Below are 15,305 nucleotides of genomic sequence, written 5' to 3' on the forward strand. Positions count from 1 at the left end.
TGGTCAACATATGTGGACCGATGTGTATCCATACTGCAGATGCTGTCTAGATTGGATATAGGTCACCCATCCTCTTCCTGATTCCCTAAATGATCTCACTCAGAGCTGTTTGCTTGGGGTTTTTAAACGAATATTAACAATTTAAAAACTAAAAGGATATATTCAATGCTTTATAAAATATTAGGTATCGTGACTGAGCAGGGCCCGTGCTTAGAATGTGATTAGAGCCTTCAATGATTAAAAAAATTTTTTTTATTTCAATGTCCAGTACTGAAGAAAAAAGTCACAGAAGGCATGACTTGGCATATGACAGAATGAAAAGAAACTATCACAAAGATCATTTTCCTAACTATTACATGGAAGTTGAGAGATGACTAATTGGAAGTTATTTAAAACTACCGTGTTATTGCCACATGAGAATAAAACATTCATAGAAATGGAATGTATACAAAACTGTGTACTCAGTTGGCTTGATCCCTTACTCTACCAGACATGATTGAACTTTTAAACACACATGGCCAGAACGACTGCAGTAGAGCTCCCAGTTAAATGCTTCTAGTTATGAGAAGTAGCAATGGGAACATGGTCATTTCTTTATAATTAATGCCAAAACTTAGTTAAATTCCTAAACTGTACTCCTGTCATCTGTGGCTTCCATAAGTTAACATATTTTGAAAGATTTAAAATAATTTGGTGCACCTGTGATTTCAAAGCTTTATATATTTAACTCACGTTTTCTGGTCTTGCCCTGGTATGTGATGATGTAACTTCAACACAGTTGTGATTAACCACAACTGTGAGCATTTTAACGGTATCAGTCTTCATCTTAATTTATATTCTGTTCCTGTGCATAAAAAATGTCCACACCATACCCGTTATCGCTAATTATGTGGAAAATTGAAGGGGAAGTTATGATGAGCTTTTCCTACATTCTCCTCAAACGCTCACAGAGCCAAAACAGCAATGAAAGGCATGGGACCCTTCTCCCATATGCTTAAAACATACTTGAGCACACACACACACAGACACACACACACGTGTGATACCCCGAAATCCCTACCTTACTCCAAGGTTCCTACTGATTTGGACAAAAGGCACAAGACCACTTTATAACTGAAATTTTCATTTTATAATTCTGATGAGAAAATGTATTATCCCAGAAGGCTAGTCAATGAATAATGTATTTCAGAAAAGAAATGTGTGTGATCCCTTGAAAATGTCCGTCATCTGATATAAGGACGCTCTCACTCACATGCTGGTACATGCAACTCTGGAATGCTTTAAGCTAAATGAAACAATCGACCAAAACACATACTACTTCGTAGTCTTTATGCACATAATGTAGCATGGAATCATGATGCTTTTGAAATAATCTGTGCAGAAATATTTATTTTTTAGCCAATATTTTCCTCAAAGATTGGTATGTGGTGTTGACAGTGTAATCTATTTCCACAGCTAGTTTTGCAATAACCTTCTACAAATAACTGTACATAAGAAAAATGTAAATTTCATGTAAAAATGGTTGTGAATTTTTGGTAGCTGAAAGAAGTATACAAGTTGTATTGAAAATATAGTATATATATACATATATATATATACCTAATTTAAGAATGAGACATATAATTTCTGATCTATTTATACATGAAAAATTCAAGAATTTATAAAAGAATTTATTTTGGAGGAAAAAAGGAAGTAAATCCTATTAGCTAGCTAGTGTACTTTTAATAAAGAATCCAACAAGATCCAACATTTTATTAGGTACAGTCCTAGACATACTATAGGCATGGTGGTGCTGATCACACAGAACACACATCATTGTAACAGTGCTAGTTTTACTGAATTCTAGTAGACCGCTAGCAAGCTCCACTAAGCAATTTAAAAAAGCATTAGACCTGAATTTAAAAAAACTAAAAAATTTTACTCATTGCCCCGTCAGAACCATGGCAGTAAATGACGGAAATATTTATTGTTCGCTAAACTTTGCTGAAGGATAAACGGCCTTTAATGTACATTCAAATTAGCTCGTTTGTAATGAAAGCTTGGCTCATCCTTTCATTCAAGAATGAAAGTGTGGAGCTATTAATTCCTCTTGCTTAAGCTCCATACAGACTTAATTTCTACCCTAATTGTTTCTGTGTCATTAAGAAAATTCACACTATCTTTCAAAGAAACTTTTAAGCAAAATTTGTTGGCTCTGGCACGGCATGTCTAAGTGCAGCATCGTCTGCAAAGCAGCGTAGCTTCTTCATGTTTCATTTTAAAGACGTAAGAGGCCAAGAGCATATCCCGTGTAACAAATGTAAAACCAAACTGATACAGATAATAGAACATATTACATTGCCACCTGTAAGTGAAACAGATTGTGAAATCAGAACCAAAGTAGAGAAGGCAAGTAACCTGGAAATATTCCGTAACCTAATTATCCCCTATCCTAAGACATATCTGAGGACCCTTACACAACTGTGCGAATTTAAATATGCATGAGAAAGTCCAGTAAATCCTAAAGTCATTTTTAAATGGCATTTAATTTCCAAAATAACCCGAGTATTTAATTTGTATATTTCTAGAACAGTGACATCCACACTGCTCAAGTTATCTTTTGAAATGTCAGTAATCATAGAAAACTAAGACAACTAAATAAGCAACGCAGACAATTAAATCAAAACGGTTATATGCATGTATCTATATATTTAAACGTTTGTACTTAGAGGAAAAAAATTAAACGTCAGCCCCCAGTACATCGGAAATGGAAACCCGCCGTTCCTGATTCACACACGTCTTTCCCATTAGTTATTAAATGGTGATATAACTTCTTGATGTTAATGAAGGGACACACCCGATAACAAGACCACAACATGGGCAAAAACCCTGTGCTTTTTCTGATTGTGGTGTATTGTAATGAGATAGCAGCGCTCCGTATGTCTACTTACCCCATGTTCAGACTGAGAGAAGCAAGCCTGTGCTTTCATAGACTGAGCTGAGCTGCGTACTGTGAAGCTACTTGGATAAAAGGAATGATAAGAACCTATGTTCTTTTCTTTGTAAGATGGGGAAAGCATGCTTAAAAATAAGGAGAAGGAGATGCAACAAGAGGGAGTCAAAGCACAGGGCTCCTAGCATTCAAATGATAGGCAGGCCTTGAACCACAAAGGCTTCCAGACTTCTCCAAGTGTTTTTGCTAGAAAGCTTTCTTCTCTGTTTTCTAAATTACAAGAAAAATGTTGGTTTAATATATGGAGAGATGTCTTAAAACAATGAGGCTTGTATTCATTTACAATGCTGTCTGCATTCCACACCTCGAGACAGTCTAAAGATTTGCATTTTACTATGGACATACTCTGCAGACATATTTTAGATGAGTCCTGAGCCTTAGTAGCTATTTGAGGATGCTTAACTCACTACATCAATGATTTCACTAGAACAAACACAGGAGAGAGTTTCAACCAAGTACCAAGGTGTTAAGAGAGCCAAGGTTGTGTTTTCCCTGTTAAGCAAAGGATCTGCTAACTGAAAGCAGTCTGGGAATTGGAGCAGTGGGTTCAATTTACAAACTTTTAAAAACATATTCCTATCAAATTTACAGGAAGTTGTTAATGAAACAAGACAAAACATATCCACTTTAGTTTGTCAAAAGGAAAAGAACATTTAAAAAAGCACATTTCTCATGAATAGTATTTATTTTGTTTGTTCAATCAGTAATATCATAAGATTACAAGTGAACTTGATTTGTATATTTTAATTAAAGAACTATCACAAATTGATTTTCTTATTTTTTTAATTGCACAGAGTTTAAACTACCTTGATAAATTCTACTTTCTTCCAGGCTAAATGCCTTTTCTGGAAATAAATATATAACTTGAATATATATTTGTTAACTTTCTTTTTTCTGAATGCATGCCTAAAATAGGTTAATGAGCACAGTCCTTAAAAAGACATTTAAAGTGGACCAAATCAAGATTCTCATAGTATTGATTTTCCCTTGATGTAATTTAAAATGTGTAAACTGCCACTCACACTAGAAGTGCAATACCTGGCATTTAACCATTTGGCAATCTTTTAGATAATAGCTGAATTAATGCACCATTGTTTGAACTGAAGCATCTCATTACAGTATATATGTAACAAATTTTGTATGATACAAAACTTTACAGCAAGCTATTTGAATGTTTATTAAAAAATTCTCAAAATGACATGGAAACATGTTTACTGTATAAATAAAAGCACTTATACATTAAGAGTGTACACTGCTCAATGACTTACAAGATCATGGTGTGACTTCTGTTTTCTATGACAGCTTCAGATTCTGTACCTTCGATGGTTCCATTAATATTCCTTCAGGCTACTGACTATGTGGTCATGAACAAATTGTCAGAGGACAATGTGTATGCATTATTCATTGATCTATTCTTACACAATAACCAAGTGGATTGATAGCAAGTTACATAGTAATCAATATCAAAATGATTAGACATCATTTCCTTTTCAGGATCATTTGAAGTAAAAGCTGATTTTAAGTTTTCTGTATTTATAAAAAGAGCTTGCACTTTTGTGGAGTTTTCTTTTAAAAATATTTTTAAAAATCATGGAGTTCTTTCTTAAATATTTAATTTGGTCACCAGCTAAACTAAAATTATATCTATTTGCATCTGAATTCAGCTAGAATATATTCAGCTAAAATATATGAAAATTCAGAAACCAAATTAACTCTGACATGTTAGATCAGACAACTTAATGCAAAGAACCTGGTAACTACTTGAAATCTTTATAGAAAATTTCACCAAAAATGCTGCTTATGGAACAAGAAGGAGAAGAGGAGGAAGAGGAAGAAGAGGAGGAAAAAGAGGGGGAAAAGGAAGAAGAGGAGGAAAGGGAAGTGGAGGAATGGGAGGAGGAGGATAATTATAAAAGAAAAAAAGAAAAAAGTCAAAGCACTACTTGGCACGCACACACACACACACACACACACACACAAACAGACACACACAAATTAGTCCATACTACCAATCCAACACAGAATTTCTGAACAGTTAACAGAGGCAGATCACTTGGTTTGCTTTATAAACTGTTGCCATTAACTAGGAGCAGAACCTGGCTTTAACTGAACAAACGTGAATGAATGCTGACCCACCACTAACGTGTGCCACTCCTCTGAACTGCTTGATTCAGGGAAGGTTGACATTTTAGGTTATCTATGCCTTCACTAATGAAAGAGAAAAGCATCTTCATTTGAATTTTTAGTATGGGCAAGGGTGTGCAAGTCTTGAACTTCTGCAAACAATCAGGGACAAGAAAGGAAGACCATGAATTTGTGTCACACTGGGCTATGTAGAAAGACCCTGTCTCATAAAACACAGCTAAACGAAAACAGAGAAATTGAAAACAAAAACAATTGTGGGAAGACAATAAAACATGTTGTACAAAAATAATGCAATAAAAATAGGTGAAACAATACCTACTACTCTAGGCTGACAGACGCAAAGAATGATAAAGTCTTAGGAACTACAGTTCACTGGCCATGAACACGTGCTATGTTCTCTGATGGTTTAATCAAAACCCAAAAGACAGCACAAAGTGCAGATGTCCCCTCTGACTCACTCCCAGAAACACCCACAGACACAAACAAAGTCACAAGTATAACTTGTAGCCTTTAGACAATATAAAAGTTTTATCTAGACTTTCGTTATTTGGCTTCGTAGACAATCTGTCATGTGACTAAATTCTGATATGCTTTATTGTTAAGAACTAAGGCTCAGGTATGCTGGTATCAGTTAGCTACATACCATTAGCAACATTTCAAGAGAGCGTGCATATATCTGCAATGTCATAACTTTTCCAAAAATAATATATTCCAAATAAAAAAAGTTATTGCATTGAACCGTGCTTTAAGGTTAAATAACAGAAAGGGCGGGGAGCTTTCACAGGAAGGTATACAAAAAAGTTCCGCGAGCTTTCAATTTTAGGTAGTCCAGTCTGTTTCAATGAAGCAGAAGGATTTGCAGTCTGTCTCCGCCTTTGGAATGCTAGGCTTTCAAATTGTCATAGTGCCCTGCAAAAACTAAGACATGAGGAGCATTAGGCAACAACAAATGGCTTGTATTTGTTTTAAGTTAACTATATTCCGTGAGAACTTTTATTGCAATAAGATGAAACTGCTCCGGACTTCAAAGCTGTGTATATAAAGTGTTGTCTGTCCCATACCTTCCTTCCACTGAGACACAGAACAAATCCAACCCAAAGCCTCTATAGCGCGAAAGGACATATGAGATGTCACTTGCTATGGCTTCAGCTTACACACAACTGGAACTGGGTTCATGGAGAGTATTTGAAATGAAAAGCCAGCAGCTTCACATTTTTTCTCTTAGAAAGAATAACCACAAGTTAACAACTCCTCATAAAAATTAGCTTACCATTTAATAGACCATGTCTGTAGTTACCACTAAAATGAATGGAAAAATAAACTACCAATCACCAGTCATGTGATTCTCCATAGGATTTTTATCTGCCATATGATTCATTAACCTTATGTTGCTGTTAACAAAAAATGTAGAAAATAAGGTAGCCACCAAATATATTATTTTCAGTGTTTCTGTTCTGGATCAGTTAATGTTTTTCAACATTTTATTGCATTTGTATCCTTACTGATTAATTTAGAGAGTGAAAGAGAGTGTGTATGTGGGCACAGCTGTGTGTGTGTGTGTGTGTGTGTGTGTGTGTGTGTGTGCACGCACATGCACATGTGCTCATCACCTCACGTCATGGAGCACATGTGGAGGTCAGAGAATGAATGCCTTTTGGAGAATGTTTCCTCTGTCCACCAAATGGGTCTTTGGAGTAGAACTCTGATCATCTGATTGGTGACAAAGATCTACAAGCTAAGCCACCTTGTTGGTCCCACTATGTAATTTTTTTTTTAATAATTAACAACAAATTACAAATGTTATAGTGTGTTCAGAATACTTACATCTTCATACATGAAATTCACAATCCCTTGTTGCAAGTGGTCTCTTCGTCTAAAGAAATCTTTACACACAAGAATTATGTTTTAGAATTATAATTGAAAACCCATTAATTCTCAGTACCTAATGTCTCTGATACTGAGACCGGCAGTATCTTAAGTGTTTAATATTCTAAGGCACTGAAATATGAAAGCATTATAAAACTGAGCAACCTCAACTTTCTCTATTCATGAATACTTTAAATAGATAAGACTATTTAGATATCATAGTGAAGAAAGATGAGAAAATGCCATTATAAATATCCTGAAAGAAACAGGAACACTATTCACAAAAAATAGCCACATAAATTGAATCTATGCTGAATACCTGTCAAGGCGCGCAGCTTCACACAGCAGGCAACATAGTCATCAAAGAAAATCCGGCCGTTCTTGCTATAGCGTCTGACAATTGCAGCTAATGTCTGTGGACTCAACCTGTAGCCTAAGAAGGAAGACTGACACATTAAAACCTTCAAAGTTAAATGCCATAAAGTACCGTAACCACTGTAATTAATAAAGTCAAGAAACAGATTAACTTTCAAAATTCTTTCTACAGAAAAAAATATGCAATTTATTTTTGGCAGGACTGAAGATTGAGTATAAGGGTGTACACATGGAGCAGAGGCAAGCACATTACCACTGAACCAAAGCACTTGAAAGTATATATTAGAAATACATTAGTATCAAAAATGGAAAGACATCATATTCATTAATAATTCTAGCAAGGCATACATACATAGCTGACACAATTCTAACTTTTTAACAAAATCGATTTTAAAGAAAGACAATATTACTTTCCTTGGCATTTGACATACATTTTTATCCTGAAATGGTACTGCGGGGATTTGCTAGAGATTCCCACACTTCAGTATGGCAGTACCAAAAGAAGGATCATGATTAGTCTTTGTCATCATTCAAATGCTGTAATCCTGATAGAATGTCTGTTTTTCTTCTAAAGAACATCTGAAAATTAACCTGCTTAAAAGTGGTGGAAACCAGAAAATGTTATTTCTTCTTCAAGTTTTTTCCTTCACACACATTTGTTACTTCAATCGTTCCATTGTTACTCAAATTTACTGTGTACGCCTGTCCCTGCACAGCTTCTGATCAGCATTTCCAGTGTTAAGTCCTTTATGTCAGTTTTAAGCTCTACCCAAATGACTGCTGGAATGCGTTCACTTGAAAATATATTATCTGAAAAACTGGAAGGTTATAAAGAATGAATATCAAATAATAGAAATAAAAATTCAGGGATTCTTTTTGCTATACTTCTAGCATGGTCCTAATATATTTAATGAGACATGTCTACATAACTTGAGAGAATAATGCATTTTGGTCTACATATTATTGGATCAGTAGACTTAGAAAAAAGGGCACTAATCCAGCCAAAGATAAAAATCAGTACCAGAAGGAAAACTCCACCAACAGTTATAATAAAATATAACCCAAAGGGCTTTGAGAAGCCAGGGCCAAGTCACTTGCCTAGTTCAATCCCCAACACTACAAAACAAAATAAGTCATGTATATAGGATACATGTATGATCATATATATATATATATATATATATATACATACACACACACACACATAGTCATACACACATATATACACACATATATAGTATACATATATATTCATGTGTACATGTATATAGTCATATGTATATATTCATATGTATATACCTAGAAAACATGCTTAAAGTAAATATAAATTACGAGCCATTCTAAACACACAATAACTCAACTATGTGAAGATGCATTTAAGCATCCATCTAGTGAGTTATGATCTGAATGTGGGATGAACACAATTCCTAAAACGTTTTCATAACTTCCAGACGTTAAAGATATTTGAAGGTGTTACATTTGAATGGTCCAGAATAACTCAAACGTTTGATTATAGTTTGAGGGGGCACATGGGAATAGCAAGTGTTTGAAGGTCAGAAGACAACTTGTCAGGAGGCAGCTATCTCCTTCTACCACGTGGGCCCTGAGAATCAAATTCTGGCCATCATGCTTGGCTTAGGCTTTCGGCCACTAAGTCTCCTTGCAGGCGCAGAGCAACCCTTTCTTACAGTCAGACGCTGCTTCAGCCCTGGAACCTTTGCAGTCCTTTTGTTTGTTTGTTTTTTGGCATTTTTTTTTGGGGGGGGGGTAACTTTTTTCAACAGATTTTCTCTGTGTAGCCTTCTTTGGCCGTCCTGGAACTCATTCTGTAGGCCATGCTGTCCTGGAACTCGGAGATCAACTTGCCTCTGCCTCCAGATGCTGAAATTAAAGGTATGCACCACCACTACCTGCTCCCTTTTTAATTTTTGAAAAAGACTAAAGCAAATTTTTTAATCATACTATTAAAAAGGCAGAGTTGAATCAATTATTATTAAAGACCAACAATTGAACATGTTTCTATAGCCAAGATTTTCCCTAGATACTAAAATAAAATGTCTATTTATATAACTAAGTTGAAAACAATCAGTAGTTTGAGCTTTGGCATATAATTTAAGCTCTTGTACCTTAAGCTCAGAATTCAAATTTTAAACAGGTAAATTTTCATTTATATACATTTTGTTTATAAATAGTCATGCACAAAATTACTAGGTAAGAAAATTAAGAAAACTACTTAAAGCTAAGTAAAAATACGAAAAGCATGGCTCATATTTATAACTCCGGAGACCTTATCAGAATGATCTCAGTGTATTTGAGGTAGGCCTGGGCTGCATAGTGACTTCCAGACCAGCCTGGGTTATAAAGTGAGCAGAGTGATAATCTATCTTTAAAAAAAAACTGCACACACACACCAACACACCACACACACAGTATATATGTGGAGAAAGAAGGAGGACGAGGAGGAGAAGGAGGAAGGAGAGGAAGAAGATGAGGAAGAGGAGGATATAAAAGAGGACAGTATAGCAAAGTACCACAGCATTACCTGTCAGCATAAGAAACATCAATGGATATTACCACTCTTTGCAAAGTGAACCAAGAACCTTAGCCTATTAAAAAGTACAGTGAAAATAATTACATCTTTTAAACTAATTTGAAATGCATTCTTTGCACTCTGAAGTTTTTTAGGACCTATCACATATGTTCTATACTGTGTAAGGAAAAAGAAGAAAAACAAAATAATTATTTTTCTGTTGAAAAGCTAGATTCCAGTAGAGACACCTATGGTTGACAGTCATAAGTCTTTCATACAGAATTAAAGAGTCCACTAAGTTGTAAATGTATGAAATATACATGTCAGGTGCTACCATTAGGGATGATAATTAAATATATTAGGAAATTCATGAGTAGAAAATTGTCTTTGGGAGAAATTTCAGATAAAATTACAGAATGGACATAGGGCTCAATTGGTTAGAGAGCTGGTCTCCCATATACAGGACTGAGGACTCAATATTCAATGCTACTGCAAAAATTATGAAAGAAAGAAAGAAAGAAAGAAAGAAAGAAAGAAAGAAAGAAAGAAAGAAAGAAAGAAAGAAAGGAGGAAAGAGAGAGAGAGAGAAGGAGGGAGGGAGAAAGGGAGAAAGAAAAGATAAGACAGTAATAAAGATTGTGTTAGTATCTTTGATTAGGACTTACCTACAGTTGTGAGCCAAAATTAAGGGACACACTAACAGAAAACAGTCCTTTATTAATTAAAGCATCTAACAGACATAATGTTGGGAGCTGAAAAGATGGTTCAGTGGTTAATAATACTTTCTGCTCTTGTACAGGACCTGGATTTGGTTACCAGCATGTACACGGTAACTCCAGTTCCAGGGAACCTGATGCCCTCTTCTGGGTTCCTAGAGCACCAGGCACATATATCAGAGGCATATACACTTTCAGGCAAACCCTCTAACTCATAAGATAAAATAAACATAAAATATAAAAATAAAATAAATAAAAGAAGCCCGTTTCTTTACCAAAGAATCAAGAAGATTGTAAGGGATGTTAGTGGTCTTACCCATAAGAGCGATGGCTTGACTCAGCTCATGATGTTCTACAGTGCCACTTTGATCTTGGTCAATGGTCATGAAGTTCTGCTTCCAGGCATTAAGAGCGGCCCAAAGCTCCTTGAATTCGTTGAACCCCATTTTTCCTGTGTAGTCTCTCTAACAGTTTTATTAACAAAAATAAGTTTGGATACCTGAGAGAATTTATCTGATCCTATGCTGAATCACTGACTGAAAAGTACACATTCGTTTGCAGTTAGCCCGACACAGACTATGAATAGATTTCGGTGTGAAAATGAAACTATGTGGACTTTAAACAGGATCTTACAGAATACAGTTGCTCTAAAATTAACAACTAGTTTGATGTTAAAAAAAAAGCAGTAAGTCTATATCCTCCTAGTTTCTGTTTTCATTCAAGGATACATCCAACATGGCAATCATAATTCTGCAGGTTTCCAAACTGAAAGCTGTAAAACATATTTGACATTTGAATATTAGACTCTTCTCAGTTTTATCTATGTAACATTAGGATGTTCTTCACTTTCTGAAAATATTCACAAGTAAACATCACAAAGTCACTATAGGCGATAAATATTTATTGACTGCTATACATTTAGAAAAATAAAAATAAAATGTATAAAAAAATTACCATCTTCATATTACTCACACTTCATGAAACCAGTTACAGAGAAACTGAAAGTTACTGTGATGGATGCATTACAGATTTCCCAGGCTTTGCCTGGAGCCTGGGAAGAAAGCAGGTTTCAGTGTTCACAATAGCAGAGGCAGGGAGAGGGAGGTTTCCCTGGATATCTGCTGTGTACAACATGTGCATTACTTAGAGAACATGTCAGTGGGAAAAGCAAGAGGACATCAGACAGGCAAAGAAGGGTCAGACCAGGACATTCTTAAATACTGCACTTTAGACCAAGAACATCCCTGCGGTGACGCAGCAGAAAAGAAAACTTAATACTGCCTCATCATGAACTCTAAATTTACAACAAAAGGATTAGAGGTGAGAGGAGACTGGGGGTAGGTGAAATGTGCTGACTTAGTAAAGAGATCCAGTGAGATTCTGCATCAGTTCTGGGAATCTTAGGGAAACATTGCAGGCCCTCTAGGGGACAGGAACACCAAGGAAGACCAACAGTGTCAACTAAGCTTGACCCGTGGGGGCTCTCAGAGACTGAGCTACACAGCCAAGAGCATACAGGGCCTGGGATTGGCAGATATGTAGCAGATGGAGGGGAGGAGGAGGACTGTCCCTAAAGCTGTAGGGTGACCAGGCAATCTGATCCCCAACAGGGCTGCTTTGTCTCATCTTAGTGGGAAAGGATGCACCTAATCCTGTGGAGACTTGATAAGCCAGGGTAGAGGGCTACCCAGGGTAGTCCCTACCTTCTCAGAGGAGAAGGGGGGATGGAACAAGGGACTTTGTGAGGGGAGAATTGGGATGGAAAGAAAGAATAAAGGAATGCAGGGAGAGAGGGAGGGAGAAAGATCTAGTGAGAAAAGGTGATCCTCTGAGCAGAAGCAATTGTCTTCTCTTGAGAAAGGGAAGAAATGAAGACCAACAGCAAACCATCTTAAGAAAGGAGTTCCGGGGTGGTGTCTACATTCCTAAGAGACACAGTTTCACAGCAAACTCCCTGAGCCTCTGGCCCTCACTATCCTTCCCTCACTTTTTTGCAATGATCTCTGAGGTGTACTATAGGCAAGTAATGAATGCAGAAAGCAGGAGAAAAAGTTTTCCCATGGGAAGAGCATACCATTTGGTTATATAGTACAAATGGTCAGCCCTGAAAACATACATACAAGCAACATTATATAGACTGAGGTGAGTGCATTCATGTATTTAAGAATATAGGGGGCTGGTGAGATGGCTCAGTGAGTAAGAGCACCCGACTGCTCTTCCGAAGGTCCAGAGTTCAATTCTCAGCAACCACATGGTGGCTCACAACCATCTGTAACGAGATCTGGCGCCCTCTTCTGGAGTGTCTGAAGACAACTACAGTATACTTATATATAATAAATAAATAAATCTTTAAAAAATAAAAATAAAAAAAAGAATATAGATGCATATGCATATAGGTATGTGATATAATTAATGAAAAACTGAGCATGGATTTGAAAGAGAGAGCAAGCAGAGGGGTACATGGGAGGGGGTGGGAGGGAGAAAAGAGGGGGTGAAAATGTTGCGATTAAATTATAAATAAAGGAAGTAATTAAATTAAAGGCATTGTAAGAAATATTAACATTTCTATTTACTTACAATGAAGCCAAGCCACTAAAAATAATTCAAATTTGCAAAATTTTATCACAATTACATTCAACTAGTTGGGCTGACTTTTCTAAAATAAGAGATATGTTAGCAAATTTCAAGTAAGCTTACAAGATTCTTTTAGACCCTTGATATTAATGAACAGATAATTTAGATTCACTTTATTTTATACTGCTTGATAACATTTTGAAATCCATCAAGCCAATTAAATGAGGTAAATTTCCAAATACCTAAAGAAAAATGATAAAACCCTCTGCTAGAAACAGTAAGGTGTGGGTGTATTACTCTTTTCATTGTTGTATAAAAAACCTAAAGAGTGGAGCACGTGGCGGCTGCTCATGTTTTATCTGCAGTCAGAAGCAAGGAGAAATGAATGCTTTCTCTTTCACCCAGACCCTAGCCCAGCAGACAGTGTCATTCTCACTCAGGGTGGGTCTCTCTAGAAATGCATTGATAAACACAACCACTGTTGTATACCATAGGGGATTCCCAAGTCTAGTTGTGTCTATGATAAAGATTAACCATTATAGTGGGTTATAAAACATAACACAAGCATACCAAATGTATAGCAGTCTTAATCTTACAGATAAAGCAATATGAGCTCAAAAGAAGGGTTTCTAAGTTCCTCCAAAAATAAATTACTGGAAGTTGGGAGAGTTGCATGAAAAAAAAAATTGTTCTGTGACATCTTTTTGACAATGTAGCTTGGTTCACATTCAGGAAGTAGAAGAACCTAACCAGATTAAATGCAACTCAAAACAACCTTGAGATTCCACCTCACACCAGTCAGAATGGCTAAGATAAAAATTCAGGTGACAGCAGATGCTGGCAAGGATGTGGAGAAAGAGGAACACTCCTCCACTGATGATGGGATTGCAAGCTTGTACATCCCCTCTGGAAGTCAGTATGGAGGTTCCTCAGAAAACTGGACATAATACTACCAGAAGATCCAGCAATACCTTTCCTGGGAATATACCCAGAAAAAGTTCCAACTGATAAGAAGGACGCATGCTTCACTATATTCATAGCAGCCTTATTTATAATAGCCAGAAGCTGGAAAGAACCCAGATGCCCCTCAACAGAGGAATGGATACAGAAAATGTGGTACATTTACACAATGGAGTACTACTCAGCTATTAAAAACAACAGATTTATGAAATTCTTGGACAAATAGATGAATCTGGAGGATATCATCCTTAGTGAGGTAACCCAATCACAAAAGAAGTCATTAGATATGCACTCACTGATAAGTGGATATTAGCCCAGAAGCATAGAACATCCAAGATACAATTTGCAAGACACAAGAAAATCAAGAAGAGGGAAGACCAATGGGTGGATACTTCATTCTTCCTTAGAATAGGGAACAAAATACCCATGAAAGGAGTTACAGAGACAAAGTTTGGAGCTAAGACGAAAGGATGGACTATCCAGAGAATACCCCACCCAGGGATCCATCCCATAATCAGCCACCAAACCCAGACACTATTGCATATGCCAGAAAGATTTTGCTGGAGGGACCCTGTTATAGCTGTCTCATATGAGGCTATGCCAGTGCCTGGCAAATACAGAAGTGGATGCTCACAGTCATCTATAAGATGGAACACAGGGCCCCCAATGGAGAAGCTAGAGAGAGCACCCAAGGAGCTGAAGGGGTCTGCAACCCTATAGGTGGAACAACAATATGAACTAACCAATATCCCCAGAGCTCGTATCTCTAGCTGCATATGCAGCAGAAGATGGCCTAGTCAGCCATCACTGGGAAGAGAGGCCCCTTGGTATTGCAAACTTTATATGCCCCAGTACAGGGGAATGCCAGGGCCAAGAAGCAAGAGTGGGTGGGTAGGGGAACAGGGCGGGGGGACGGTATAGCGAACTTTCGGGATAGTATTTTAAATGTATATAAAGAAAATATCTAATTTAAAAAAACAGAAATTAAAAATAACATAAACAGGGCTAGAGAGATGGCTCAGTAGTTAAGAGCACTGACTGACTTGCCAGAGGTCCTGAGTTCAATTTCTAGCAACTACATAGTGGCTCACAACCATCTGTAATGAGCGCTGATGCCTTCTTTGGTATGTCTTAGCATAGCTACAGT

At 36.7% G+C, this 15,305-nt stretch overlaps 1 protein-coding gene across 1 annotated transcript in view; it reads right to left on the reverse strand.

Annotated features, from left to right (window-relative positions):
• Positions 1-4,250: 4,250 nt before the first annotated feature.
• Gca (grancalcin) overlaps positions 4,251-15,305 on the reverse strand; it is a 29,564-nt gene continuing 18,509 nt past the window's right edge. The window contains exons 4-8 of the mRNA XM_021185780.2: positions 11,353-11,396; positions 10,941-11,088; positions 7,323-7,436; positions 6,962-7,020; positions 4,251-6,055 (exon numbers count right to left, since the gene is read on the reverse strand). Of these exons, the coding sequence (XP_021041439.1) occupies positions 6,029-6,055; positions 6,962-7,020; positions 7,323-7,436; positions 10,941-11,088; positions 11,353-11,396 (392 nt within the window). The 3' untranslated portion in view covers positions 4,251-6,028. The remainder of the gene's footprint in view (positions 6,056-6,961; positions 7,021-7,322; positions 7,437-10,940; positions 11,089-11,352; positions 11,397-15,305) is intronic.

The sequence above is a fragment of the Mus caroli genome, unplaced genomic scaffold (genome assembly GCF_978045245.1).
Source record: "Mus caroli unplaced genomic scaffold, Mus_caroli_1 scaffold_2, whole genome shotgun sequence".
NCBI lineage: Eukaryota > Metazoa > Chordata > Mammalia > Rodentia > Muridae > Mus > Mus caroli.